The 15,533-nt window shown below is 36.2% G+C and overlaps 1 protein-coding gene across 1 annotated transcript in view; it reads right to left on the reverse strand.

Annotated features, from left to right (window-relative positions):
• Positions 1–2,657: 2,657 nt before the first annotated feature.
• Positions 2,658–15,533, reverse strand: part of limk1b (LIM domain kinase 1b) — a 29,599-nt gene continuing 16,723 nt past the window's right edge. Inside the window, exons 9-15 of the mRNA XM_005161446.6 lie at positions 13,429–13,560; positions 11,064–11,123; positions 6,922–6,987; positions 6,681–6,840; positions 6,552–6,607; positions 6,316–6,473; positions 2,658–3,429 (exon numbers count right to left, since the gene is read on the reverse strand). Coding sequence (XP_005161503.1) covers positions 3,249–3,429; positions 6,316–6,473; positions 6,552–6,607; positions 6,681–6,840; positions 6,922–6,987; positions 11,064–11,123; positions 13,429–13,560 — 813 coding nt within the window. The 3' untranslated portion in view covers positions 2,658–3,248. The remainder of the gene's footprint in view (positions 3,430–6,315; positions 6,474–6,551; positions 6,608–6,680; positions 6,841–6,921; positions 6,988–11,063; positions 11,124–13,428; positions 13,561–15,533) is intronic.

A 15,533-nucleotide genomic window follows, 5' to 3' on the forward strand; every position in this document is an offset into this window, starting at 1 on the left:
ATCGCGCGCTTTACCGAATTACCTTTTTTATTTTTTTATGCATTATAAATGCATCTGGCAGCACCGAAAAGAGCAAATGCCAAGTTATTAGCGCAGCGCACAGACAGCTAGCTCGTCTAGTCTGAACCAGGGGTTTTCAAACTATTCATTGCACACCGATCCCATTGCATTTTATTTAGGATAAACCACTTATTTAAAATTAATTAATTAAAAGGTGCGTACTCTCCAATACACCACTGAATTATAGTGTCATAATATTTAATAATTATAATTAAGATAGACACCTGACCTCCATTTAATAAACAATTTATTTGACATACTCTGTTAATTAGAAGTTTAAAGTTTAAATCATTTATGTTAAACTTAAATTATTTAAAAACTTAAAAAGACTTAAATTTAGTCATTTAAGACATTTTAGGTCATAAGTTTACATACATTGACCGTTGCATTTAGTAGGCCTATTCTGGTCTAAATAAGCTTTTTGCATCTTAGGTGTTTACACACACAAATTAAGCAGTTTATACGTACATTTAATGTTACTTTGAAATTACTTTTGATGCAATAAATAATCCTAAATAGTTGAAAGTGTTAACATATTCTTGAAATGTAGTTATTTTATAACTATGAAATTTATTACTAAACAAAGTGAATCATTATGAATTTGCCAAGAAATAATCCACTTTACCACCGTAAAGCAATGCCCCACACTCACTAGAACGGTAGAACCTGGACTGTATGATATGTTCTGTATGTAAAATAGAGAAAATAAGCAAGATGCGCAGTCTCATGCAGCCTTAGTGAAATATAGCGCGTCACAGCAATGAACTAAAAATAAAACCACCCTTGAAATGCTGGCGATCTTAATTTTTTCAGCCTACACTGACTGAGAATAATGTTGCACTATTTTATTAACAAAAAATTAGAATGTTTTTTTTTTCCTTCAACACATTCATCATTACTTTTGCCTGTGCAAGTTTTTTTTGCGCGTGCTTGAGCGCGAAGGCATCTATTTTCAGGTGCAAGATGCCACTTTGGGTGGCACCAGCACACTCTGCCACACCTGTGGCTATGTCCCTGCTACAATAATAATAACAACAACAACGACAAAATAATAACAAAAAATAATAATAATAATAAGACAGGCCTACTTTGACGTTACAATAAAAAAGTATTAATTATCAAATAAATATTTACAATAGGCTAAAGGCATGTATTAAATTAAAATAGGAGAAAATCCAATAGAAACAAATGGTACCATTTATTATAGCCCCATGCAGGATCCAATGTGTTCTTACAACCATTGAATAACTAAGTAAATAATAATAATAATAATAACAATACTAATAATAATAGGCCTAATAATAATAATAATAATAAATTATTATTTTATACAGAGTAGGCTATTATTTAGGCCTACAATAGCTCTGAAACAATCATGTAAACCAGGTGCTCCTCGGAAATGGCTTTCTTTGCTTAGCATCAGGTGCACAGCAGCAAGAAGCTTGGCAGTGAACTATGACCTTATTTTAATGACAAATGTCTAAGAATTCTGCTGATTTACGTTTTTATTTAATTTATACATACGCAATGAATGTAAGCCTGCTAACTGTGTGTGGTTCAAATGATAGAATATGTAAACTTTGTTTATATATATATAATTAAATTATAATAATTAAAAGCCTGCGTGTAAGGCTTTTATTTTGAGGGTGACGTCACGAGCGCAGATTTGGTTGACCAATTAGAGGAAAGTGGGCGTTTCAGCACCGCCTACATGTGTAAAATGAATTTTAAAGTCGTTTATCCGGTTTCCTACCCTAAACCAAAAAACGAAAATCCAGCCAAAATCTCGTTTTTTCGTTTTCTCGTGAGCAAAAGAAAAACGGAAAAACGGCCGTTTTCTCCATTTCCTTTATTCCGTTTGAACATGGAAAACAAATGAACAAAACGTACACGGACCCTACTCTTAATTGTTGTTAATATACAGTTTTATAAACTCCTTTGTTGCTTATAAATTTATAATACTTTCCTCAAGATCAATCTGTAGCATCTTTGTTTCTGAGATCACTAATCAGATTGTTTAACAAATAGCTTGTAAAATGTGCTTTGCCCCTAAAATGTGACCCAGGACCAGTCATAAGCATACTTTTAATTGAGATATAATCTGATTAAATATGCTTTTAATTGATGTGTCTTTTTTAGGATCAGGATAATCCTATTTGAAAAATATCAAAAAATTAGAAAATCGCCTAAAAAATGGTCTCAATTAAGTTGTTGGCAATACATGTTGATATAGAGTAAGACATTTGCCAAAAACAACTTTATCTTTATTAAATATAATGATTTATGGCAGAAAATGAAAAAAATTATATACATATATATATGTATATATATATATATATATATATATATATATATATATATATATATATATATATATATATATATATATATATATATATATATATAATTTTGACTCACTATTCCCAAATATAAATACATGCAACATGAGACTGGTTTTGTGGTCCATGGTCACAAATGTAATCGGGACATTTTTAACTGTGCAAATGTTTTTTTGCATTACAAAACAAAACATTATTTAAAATATGTTCTGTAATGCATTATAAAAGATACCACAAACAATATTTTCAAGCAAAAGATTTCATAAAAATAAGTGTATATTCTCATCCAAAATAAGACAAAAAGCTAAATTGGCTCAGAACAGTGAATTTGCTAAGAAAAGTGTAATAACAATCATACTTTTTTTTTATCAGAGACCCTGTAAATCAGTGGTGTCCAAACTCGGTCCTGTAGGGCCGGTGTCCGAGAGGGGTCTGGCTGCAGACCTGGTGCAGTGCAATCTGGGCTGCATCCAATGCTTTTTAATGGGCTCACCGAACCCCACCCCTAACCCTACTCGTCACAGTGATGTCACCAGCTCCATTTCAGTGCATTGTGTCTGACAATGCATTGCTGAGTGATGCAGTCTCAGCCTGCATCATAAAGGCTGCATCCAGATACTATTGCAGTGTCCTGCATTTTTTAGTTCCGATCCCAATTAAACACACCTGAACCAGCTAATCAAGCTCTTTCTAGGTATACTAGACTTCCAGGCAGGTGTGTTGGAGGAAGTTGGAGCTAAACTATGCAGGACACCAGCCCTCCAGGACCGAGTTTGGACACCCCTGCTGTAAATAATATTATGAGAATTTAAACATTATGAAAATGTCCGTATGGCCATATATGTAGCCTCAGCTTCTGCCAAAGGCTGAGCTCTCCATGGGTTTGGAAGAAATTCCATAAGGTCTTGGCTGGCTGTGGTTCTCCCAAAAGGATTGTCGGACCTTAAGCAGTTCTGACATCAGAGGAAGTCCCATCTCCAAGTGCATCATCACATTCTCCAGCCACTCCTCTAATTTGGCAAAAACAGGACTGTAGAAATGAAAAGAAGGACATATTTCAGCAAATGAGGTGATACGGAATTACATATCCACACACAAGTCTGGTTCTTGAATCTGACTGGCTGATAGCCATGCAATATTCTGCAATAACAGCATTTATACAGCCTCCTTCCTCTTCTGTATTACTCCGCCCACATACAGCGACAAGCAGAGGACACTCTACATTTTGAGAAATATTGCAGCTATTGAACAACATAATGTACTTTTGAGGCTTTTCTAGATGATAATGTAGTTGTTTAGATTGCCAATATGCAGTTTAATCATATGGGCAGTGCCTGTTTTAAAATATTTGTATTTTCTGAGACAGCGTGTCGGCGGCCATTAGACTGCCATACTGATAGACCAAAGACGGTTGATGTTGTCTATCCACAAGATGGCAGCAGGACTGCATAATAAGCCCTTAGAAGATTATAACAGCCTAATATCTAACTACAGCTGATGAAATTATTATTAAACTGGTAGGCTGCGATGTTAAGCAATGATTAATTCTATACAGAGATTATCTGTCCCAGCATGACCTCACATTTTGTCATCCTAATGTGGAAACATCTTCAAATACTCAAATACAAAATTCAGCAGAAACTCAAGGCTTGGGTAGGCACTGTGTGTGTGCTGCGCTGGTTTAACTCTTCAAGAAAGGACTGGTAAGTTATACGCAGCCGTGATCCTGCAGTCTCATAGAGGGGCAGGGGAGCAGCAGCACATTAAAGGGTAACAAAACACCAAAACACATGTTTTGAGTTGTTTACAGTCGTATATGTGTCCCACACTGCTAAAAACACTATTAGGACACCTATCTTTCACTAAAAAGTGTAAATTGGTTGTTTTTGCGTTATTTTAAGCAAATTCGTACTTCCGGTTTGAAACGAATTTTTGAAGCTGCGTCACGGTCATGACATAATAGCGTGTATTCCAGCGTGCAGACTGGACGTCTGTGCCAGAGTGTGTCTTATTACGTCTAACAGTGTGATGCATTAATGCATGAGTAAGGCTTGGTTCAAACCAATCAGCGCGCTCTATTGTGCAACTTCATTAATATTCATTACTGTCACAGTGTTTAGACGACAGAGACGCCACGTTGTGTTGGCAAAACAAGCGTGAAGTGTTGCTTTTATAGTTTGCTGCAGTTAAGTTTTGTTTTCAATTTCTCTCTGTGAGAGCTCAGACTCACGTGTGGATTAACAGTGTACGCGACGCTCGACAACAATAACTTACGTGTCTAAGGGGGATTATTGTTTACCTGAGAGCTGTTCTCATCTGCAAACGCTGAGATCCGGATTCGCTTGTAGTCTCCTCTTAATAAAGACGCGGCTCTAGTTGCTAGTGATTGTCCTGTCTCTACAGATTTGGTAAGTGAGCGACCAGTGCTCTTTGTTTATTCAGTTTGTTCGTATCGAACTAAGATAACTATTGCACCGAGTGTAAACATGTTAGCACTACAACCAAACTTTAACCTCGTGTAGGATTTTCACCGCATTTTGTGACCGGAATAACACACGCGGCTTTCTGACGCTACCTGCAGAGTTTTTTTTTCTCTCATTCACCGTGCGGTATCAAACATTGCATGAAAAATACACGCTTAGAGCAGTTCCTCGAATCAAATATCTCGTTTGTCGCGAGGGACATGAATGAATTCCCTGAATGAAAGAGCCAAACTGCAGTTAAAGTCCACCATTTAATAATTTGGCAAATAATTCGACTACAGATGTCCATGTAAACACAGTCACTTTGTCCCCTGTGTGTGGGTATTTTGACTCTGAAAGTCAGCGCGCCCAAATAGACACTCCCACACCATGCCTCTTTTCTACTTTCAACACTCCCCCCTAAACAGAGCTGGACACGCCCACTTTTCTGACTTTTTCCAAAGTAGAGGTGTGAAAACACCCTGCTGAAACGAGGGGGTTTCATGGCCCTTTAACAATTAAAAGCTTACTCACATTAGGTACAGTCGCTTTGAACCGTGCCACAGCGTGATTGTCCCCCATCCCCTCTCCCCCTCGGCCTGCACTCACATTGCATTTTTACCTACCAGACCTGAGCACGCTTACATCATCGATGATGTGAGTGTTCAGTTTACCAGGAAGAGAAGCACTCTTGCTCAGCACAGTGGACACTGCTTTATTAGTCGTTTGGGATGCAGTGACATGCACTTTGCCGAACAGATCAGTTACTTTTGTCGCTCATAAATTATCATTAAAGCGGACGTGAGATGCAGCTCACGTGCAGTGAGGGGTTTGCGTCTTTAATAATCTATGACGGTTTGCGTTTATTGAAAATTAAGAATGAATATATGAAACAGTCCCCTAAAAGTGCCATTGCGTCTTTAGGTTCAGGCCGACTTTGCACTCACACTACAAGCGTGCTGCGCCAAAGCCCAAGTGAACCGTGCTCTGGCACACCTCTTCCAACTGGGCCAGGGCCGGCCAACTAAACTGCGCCTGAGCCCGATTCAGACCACTCACACTTCTCAAACAAATCAGGAAACGTGCCTGGGTCCTTTGGATAGCACAGTGTGAGAGCACTCAAAAGAGACATGTGGACTCACTGTAGACTGAGGTGTTTTTGACACGGGAAAAGGGTGTTTACCTACACCAGTGTTTCCCAACCCTGTTCCTGGAGACACACTTTATCTGAACTGTTCGTTTCAGGGTTTTAAGTCTCTTCTAATGTCCTGATAATTTGATTCAGATGTGCTTGAAGAGGTTGAAAATATGTACTGTTGTTGTGCCTTCAGGAAAAGGGTCCGAAAACTGATCTAAGCAATTGAACCAAAGTAAGTTACAGGGTTTTTACTTAAAAAGGCCATCCGATGTCACTTTTAAAGGTGAGGTTATGCAGATTTTTACGAGATGCTTACCGTTTTTCAGCTTCCAGTGCACAACACAGAACCGCAATGGGAAAGAAAGCAGCAGGACAATCTTTAGACCAACAGCGCTCCAGGAATTCTTTCACATTCAATCCGTATTCCTGCGTGCGAGGCAGGAAATCCGGATCGGCATATACTCTTCCAATTATCTGTCAAGAAAAATAAACATAAATGTTCATTTGGATTCAAATTAAAGTGTCGAGAAATGCATAAGGAACTAACTCTACCTCACAAAGCACGATCCCGAATGAGAAAATGTCAACACGTTCATCATAAATTTTACCTGCGAGTAAAAGCTCTCAATTAAAACAGTTATTCCAAATGTGTAAGCATTTTAGTGCGTTCATAGGGCTTACCATTAATCATTTCTGGTGCCATCCAATAGGGGTTTCCCACCACCGTGTACCGTTTCTTACGCCCAAGCTTGTTCAGTTTGGACATTTGTCCAGGAGAAGATGTCTTTTCGTCCTTCACAAGTTGCGCCAAACCAAAGTCAGCAACTACCACAGTCTGATTCTGTGGGGAAACGCATTGCTGTTACTCTTCTCAAATGTGGAAACTTGTTTTACGTTTATGAGTACCGAGCCGTGTTCTGACCTCTCGGACAAAGCAGTTGTGTGAGTTCAGATCCCGATGGATGACGTTCATTGAATGTAGGTAAGCCTGTATTTTGCAAAGAGAATAAATTAACAAGTGCACTCTTTTAAATGGCAAAACAACTTTCATTTCTAACAAAAAACCTTGCCTCAGATTCTTGTTCCCTGTCTGGACATGCCTTTACATTCATGAAGATGGTGGCAGAGCACATGATAAGTGTAGCTTCCACAGAAAGATTGACATCTTTCTTGGAATGCTGGTAAGTTATGTACTGCTTGTTACTAAATGATTTAAAAGAATATGTTTGCTTCACATTCAACAGCATGGCAAGCGATTTTAACATTAAAGGTGCAGTAGGTGATTGTCTTCAGAAACATTTTTTGCTATGCTGGCAGAAAGTCTCTTTACATTCCAATGGTAATGATTAAAGTCTTCTTCTTTGGCCTTAGTCCCGTATGGTTGCCGGGTCGGCTCTTTTGTAACAAGTCCTCCATTTGTCGCGGTTTAAGGCTTGGTCAGGATGAAGTCGTGCGGCAGCAAGGTCGGCGTGTAGCGTATCAAGCCATCGCTGCTTTAGACGACCTTTCAGACTCCTTCCTTCGACACTGGTGTTGAGGACGGTCTTTGCAAGAGAGTATTCGCTTGCACGTAGTGCATGGCCATACCACAGAAGGCGGGCTTCTTGCATTTTGTCTCTGATTGGTGCTACACAGGGCCAGCGCGTCCATAGGGGCGACCTAGGCGGCTGCCTAGGGTGGCAGTATAGAGAGGGCGGCATCCGCAACACCACCCTTGCAGTTTGACGAACTGGATGAGGCTGTCTGACTGTCAGTGAATGGCAAATGAAAACGTCTCTTACCTCAAAACTTTGTGCATTATAGGGAAAAGAAAACGTGCTGTACAGTCGGAAGTGTAGCATGCATTTATAACGTCAGACATTTATAAGCACAGACATTGATGTTTTACAATACTTTTACATTACATTATGTGAATCTACCAAGCATTACAATATTTGCAATGTTTACACTGTTCTAATTACAATAAATCAAAATCCCAAATCTCAAAAATGACAACAGATCGTTAAGATTTAATTAATTTCAGCTTTAATGTTATTGATTAATGCACTTACTTGACAGATTTCATTCATTCATTTTCCTTCAGCTTTTGCTCTGTCCCTGGTTTATCACAGCGGATGTATTTTTAATTTTAGGTGGTCTGTGTAATGTGTTATGTTTGGTAAAATAATTTCTAATTGCATCATTAGTGATTTTCAACTAATTACACTGTCTTGTCTCAGTAGGTAAATTTAGAGGTTTTTGCAAAAAAAAGCACAAGTGGATTTAGCTGGTTTTGACGCAAAAGAAAATCGACCTTGTTAAAAACCAAAGAATTGTCTAAAGCGGCATTTTTGAAAAAATATATTTTATTTACTAGCTAATAACATTATCATAACCTATAAAATGAAACTTCTGAACCTAATCAGAGGAGCCTGATGGAAAATGCTCATTTACAAAAAAGAGGTCTGATGGATTTAGTGGGTTTTGCATCTGAACTCAACAAAAAAAAATGTTCATCCAATTAAATAGTGTCACGCCAACATCTCCCAAAATTCTTCCATAAAATAGCTCAAACTGTCTGTCAGCAAATGCAAATGCAAACATGCTGAATCAAAACTTTTTAAAATCCTGAATCAATATTGAAGTTACTTTTGCATGGAGGAAGGATGAGAGCATTAGTCAGGCAGAACTGATGTAGATTGTGCTGTTATGAATGGGTTATATGCACATAAATGTTGTTTAGCCACTAAAATGTTCTGGCGAAAAATTAATGACTATTTTCAGTTTTATAAGGTTCATAAGCATCGATAATGGGAATTTTTATTTAGTTTAACAACAAAACATCCGTAAATAGCGTTATTCTACCTAGAAAAAGCATACACAGCAGCTTCTGGAGGATTCGAGAAAAAAATGCAATAAAAAGTAGCTCCTGGGACGTATTTGACGCTCTCCAGAAATGTATATAGTGGTACATTTTCTGAATGAGCCTAAATTGATAAAAAGTCAATGGCTAATGTTTTGTTTTAACATTCATCAATGTATGTTTAGCATTCAATGGAAGAAAAGAAAACCCAAACGGGTTTGGAACAAGTGGAAGACGAGTAAATGACATTTGAACAATTTGAGGTGAACTATCTCTTTACAAAATGAATATGCAATAAAAAATCTTGGAACATTCTTGACATGTTGTCATGAATTACTGATTGTATACTCTTTTTCACAGTGTACTAAGACTTATTCATTAGACACTAGTGCATTTTTAATATGTTACAGTTAATATCCTGCCGCAGTCTGAATGGCCACAATAACAATAAATTAAAACACTACTAGAAAAATTAACAAAAATCTTACTAGTATCTTACTAGTATCTAATAAACATGCACTTTTTTTGCTCAGTAGCACATTATATTCTTCATCCCAGTTTGGACTATTAATGCATACAATTGCACTCAATCTGCTCCGGCCATAGTACTGTTGTTTTCACATATGCCAACTGCACTAGGCACTTTTTTGCATAATAAGCACAATTTTAAACAACTACTATACATTGTTTACATCTGTTTACATAACTCCACAATCAGTTTTATGTAGTATTTACATTCATAGATATTTATATATATATATATATATACATTTCATTCATTCTGTCACTTTATGAAATGTATGTTATGTGTATGACTTCACTGTGGACGGCTAAGTAAGAATTTCATTGTACAGGGAAACGTGTTTCCTTTCTGTGCAAATGACAATAAACAAATTAAATTGAATCTATTTAAAGCTAAAAGTATCTAATAAGAACTAGTATCTATTGATTAAGTGTTATTATCTAATAATATGCACTAGTAAATTGTACTAGTACCTAATGAATATCTACTGGTATAAGTACTAGTCACAACTGCAGTACTTGCGAAACTAGACAATTGATACTTTTATCTAATAAATAAGTATCTAATACATTTATTCCAGAGTCTATTCGATCGAGAACAAGTGGGACAAAAGTAACAATGTGATTTTCTCAAAGCCCTGACAATATTTGCTTTCCAGGCTATAACAGCACACTCTGTATGCAACCCTGGATGGAGCTGCCAAATATCACTTGATCACTTGGTTAGGTCCGAATTTTACTTTTTGAGTGCAGAATTACTGTAGTGGAACGTTTTTTTCTGGTTTTTCTTTTCATGTGTCAAAATAATGCTCAATCAAAAGGTTATTAAGCGCAATAACACATCCTTAAGTTTGTAATGTCTTAAGGAAGGTTTAAATGGCAAGAGTTCTGGTGGACACAAAAGTAACACTGTTATTTATGTCCCACTACTAATAGCCATAGCTTATTTTCACTTCCACATTAGAGTATAAAATACCTTTTTAACTTGTATTTAATGTTTATAATGCAAATCCAATTAGATCCACTTTATTTGGTAAACAAAGCATGTCTAAATCTACTAAAAGACAGAAAATATTACTTTACAAACTGTATTGTAAATAAATCATATAAATGTTTTCATATTACTGAAATTACTTTAAAAACTATATATATATATATATATATATATATATATATATATATATATATATATATATATATATAAAATAAATATATAAATATATAAATATGAATAAACAGAATCTAAAATCTGCGGAATTCTGCCCATTTGAGTATTAGTAGACTGTCTGCTTAATACCTGTTGATACGGCTGCTAAACAGACATTTAACTTATTGTAGGTAACTCTGCAAGTACGTCAACCTCAACTAACCCTAACCCCAACCAAACAGTCTACTTATAATCTAATGGGAATTAGTTGGCATGTAGATGCAATGTATCTTAAATTAAACAAGCGGACCATCAAAATAAAGTGGGACCAGAGTTAGTAATCACAGCAAAAACATATGAAACTTTATCTATTAAACTGATGCTTGATTCCTTCTCTCTTCAACTAGCGTCAATTTATAAAATACTACTTGTATAAGCAAGCAGCTAATAAATAAAAGCACTACTACTTATACTACTGATACTAGTAGTATATAGCATGAAAATATGTTAGTTATGTAAAAACAGCTTGCCACAAACAATCTTCATTACGTACCATTCCAGCAGCGATGTCCTTAGCATAGCTCACTCTAAGATTCCAAGGGTGATCAGAGGCCTAGATTTCGACAAATGAAACGAGATCATACACTTAAAATTAAAAGAAATTATTTTAGCCAAATAATATATAGATCATATAGATCTTTTTTACATTGTTCTTTAAATTTGAATAGAATTAAAAAACAATTTTTTTTTGATGGAAAAGAAATTCTGCATTCAGCACAAACATGTATTTGTATACACATTTAATGTATTATAACTTTCAAATTACAACTGTAGCTCTGTGATTCCCTGCATGGAAATGCTGTTTACATTGCATCTAGAAAGTATTCATAGCGCTTTACTTTTTCCACATTTTTTGTTCAAGCCTTATTCCAAAATGGATTCAATTCATTTATTTCCACAAAATTCTACACAAAAAATTGAGCTCAGGTATATTCTGTTTCCACTGATCATTCTTGAGATGTTTCAGCAGCTTCATTGGAGTTCACCTGTGGTAAATTCAGTTGATTGGACATGATTTGAAAAGGCATACACCTGTCTATAAAAGGTCCCAGGGTTGACAGTGCATGTCAAAGCACAAACCAAGCATGAAGACAAAGGAATTGTCTTTGGACCTCTGAGACAGGATTGTCTCGAGGCAAAAGTCTGGGGATGGTTACAGAAATATTTCTGCTGCTCTGAAAGTTCCAAAGAGCACAGCGGCCTCCATCATCTGTAAGTGGAAGATGTTTGGAACCACCAGGACTCTTCCTAAAGCTGGCCGGCCATCTAAGCTGAGTGATCAGGGAGAAGGGCCTTACTCAGGGAGGTGATCAATAAACCGATGGTCACTCTGTCTGAGTTCTTCTGTGGAGAGGGGAGAACCATACAGAAAAACAACCATCTGTGCAGCAATCCACCAATCAGGTCTGTATGGTAAAGTGGCCAGACGGAAGCCACTCCATGCCTGGCATTTGCCAAAAAAACATCTGAAGGACTCTCAGACCATAAGAAACAAAATTCTCTGGTCTGATGTGACTAAAATTGAACTCTTTGGAGTGAATGCCAGGCATTACACTTTTGTAGAAAATCAGGCACCGCTCATCACTAGGCTAATACCATCCAGTGAAGCATGTTGGTGGCAGCATCATGCTGTGGGGATGTTTTTCAGCAGAAGGAACTAGAAGACTAGTCAGGATAGGGGGAAAGATGAATGCAGCAATGTACAGAGACATCCTGAATGAAAACCTGCTTCAGAGTGCTCTTGACCTCAGACTGGGGCGGTGGTTCATCTTCTAAGAGGACAATGACCCAAAGCACACCACAAAAACATCAATGGAGTGGCTATACAACAACTCGGTGATTGTCCTTGAGTGGCCCAGCCAGAGCCCAGACCAAAATCCTATTGAACATCCCAGGAGAGATCTGAAAATGGCTGTACACTGTCGCTTCCTATCCAACCTGATAGAGCTTGAGAGCAACTGCAAAGAGGAATGGGCAAAAATTCCCAAAGACAGGTTGTAAGGTTTGTAATAAATTACAGGTTTGTAATAAATTTGCAACAATTTAAAAAAAATATTTTTTCACATTGTCATTATGGGCTATTGCGTGTAGAATTTTGAGAAAATAAATTAATTTGATCCATTTTGGAACAAGGCTGTAACTTAAGGATGTAATATGATAATGAAACATTTCTTATGGAGCGTAGAGTGTGTCTAAAAAGCTCACTTTGAACTAATGCAGTTGTTTTTTAATGCTCCTGTTTGTGTTGCCATATTATATATACAAAATATTCACTCACGTAGGCTTGTTAGATGAATTTTCAAAGGCAGTAAGGGTTAACTGTACAGCATGCATTTAAAGCTAGCATTTTGTTGAAATAGATGGGTTTTGTACTGTAGTTGGGCTAGAAATCTAGTTTTGGTGTACAGGAAAAAAAGGCAAGTGGTGATGATTACTGCTTGTTGCCATTAAAGTTAACGTTAATCGCCATTGAGAAAAGAGAAACGAAAGGGCTAAGAGCGCTCATTGCTGAAAAAAACAAAGAGTGTGCTGATTTTGTCCTGCTGTTTGTGTTAATCCATTATATTATAATCTTATCTGCTTGTTTATAAATTAAAAAAATAACTAAATAGCAAGATGAGTCACTGCTAATATAATATTTAAACCTAAATATGAATTGGAGAATTGGAGTGGGTGATACACTGGTATACTATGTTGATTCAACCTGATTGGATGAAACGTAGATTTTGGTGAGCCACTTGCAATCATCGCACAAGCTGCAGTGTGTTAAAACCCCCTGATATATACGATTATATTACTATCATAGATACTATTATAATATACTGTGAAATAATGAAATAAAGAACAGATGATCAAACCATTTTCAGGATAGTGTCCCTCAGCGTTCCCCCTTGCACATATTCAGAGATAAGGTTCAGCCGCTTGTCTTTGTAGAGAATTCCGATGAACTTTAAGACATTTGGATGTTCAAGGCATCTCATTACTTTGACCTGGAGACAAATATCAAATATATGATGATTAGTAAACAATCCATTTGACGAGACATCCTTTTCAACTTGAATCACTGTAGACGTTTTGCATTTTTGAAGTTCATTTACATGAGGGGGGGGGGGGGGGGGGTTGGGGTTCTCACAGTGTACATATATGTGAATTTGTGAAAATGTTGACATCATGCACATACTGTATATTACATTTAGTCTATAGGCCTGTGCAAGTACTTTACAGCCAAGCAACAATGTCAAGACTACGGGACTAATGGTGTTCTACAAATATCGCCCTCCGAAGGGCATTTTGGAGTGAATACAAACATGGCTATGGAGCTTAAACTTTGATAAAACTATCTGAATTTAAATTGTGGTCATTTGAATTATTGACAATTGTAGTTTAATAAAACCATATATTATATGGTATTTATAATTGTTTTGAATTTCTTAATTTGAATATTAAACATCTGAAAATTAAGACAGCTTAAAAATTTAAACTGTGTTTTTACAAAATGTATATCTGCAGTCAGATGTTTGAAAATACATTTATAAAAATCTGCCTTAAAAAGTCACTTTTCTTAAAGTTCAAATGTTCAATATTCAAGTGAAGAAATTAATTAATTTTTTTTTTGGTTTATAATATTCTGTTTTGTTTAATTACAATTGTCAAAAAATCTAATTAACACAATTTAAATTCAGATTGGTTTGTCAAATTTTAAGCTCCATTTTTTGGCTGCCCTTTTGAAGTGTTATTATTGTGGCTTGAGAAAGCCAACATACTGTTATACTACATGAACTTATTATTCTTCCGTCTTTTTTTCTTCTTAGAATATTTTAAAGACAAATCTCCTTCCAGACCGTTCATACTACAACCACCAAACTAACTCCACTGAATTAAGTTACTATATGTTTTCCAACTCATCCAACTTACGGTTTTCTAAAAAACTAACATGGAAAATTCAGAAAGGTCATATAGGTTTTTTTTTTTATTTGATTTTTTTTTTACTGCATAACCGTCAGGAACAAACATACAACACAATACAAAATATGAAGCACAAAAAACGAAAACAACAATGGTAAAAAGCAAAAAAAAAAAAGATAAATAAATAAAAATTAATTAAATTACACAAAGTATATTGTACAGCATTTCTACATCCAATGATTTTAAGAATTGACAGGGGAATAAAAAAGTGCTATAATAATTGATACATATAGCTCAGATTTTTTGCTTTTCAACAATTTCACAGTAGAAGTAAAAAAGTCAAACTCAATATACAAAACTGTTAATGTGGAAGATGATTTAGCAAATTTCTGTTTGTGTATGTAAAACTTAAAAAAAAAAAAAAGAGATTAACATATATTCAAGACAGTTGTTGGATTTGTTTGTTAAGTCCAATCGACTAAACATTGGGCCAGACTGTCATACAGACTTACAATTGGGCTCATTTAACTCAGACTACCAATCTCTGCCAATCACTGATGACCTTTCAACTTACTAGCCATACCCTAGCAACCACTTACAGCACCCTAGCAACTGTCCGATAGACTTCCATTATAATAAAACTGCCACTGACTTTACATCGGACATCCTAACAACATACAAATCCATAATGACAACTTATTAATCCATACTAGAAACATACAAACGATATACCAACATCTTAGTAATGACCTAGAACACCTTAGCAACCAACTAGCAACACCTTAGCAACCAACTAGCAACACCTTAGCTCAGAACACACTAGCAACTGTCTAACAATACCCTAGCAACCACTTAGAAAGCACCTAGCAATGCCTAAGCAACCACTTAGTTTTTGTTAAGTTTTATTTAGTCTGCATAATTAAGAGCTTGGCCACTTGAGTGACAGCTAGCTCTCGATGCTCGCTGTCTCGTCGCCTCAGGTGATTCCAGCTGATTAGCCGCTGAACTCTGCATAAATATCGTATTTTTGTTTTATTTTATGTGGCGTTATACAGTC

The sequence above is a fragment of the Danio rerio genome, chromosome 21 (genome assembly GCF_049306965.1).
Source record: "Danio rerio strain Tuebingen ecotype United States chromosome 21, GRCz12tu, whole genome shotgun sequence".
Classification (NCBI taxonomy): Eukaryota; Metazoa; Chordata; class Actinopteri; order Cypriniformes; family Danionidae; genus Danio; species Danio rerio.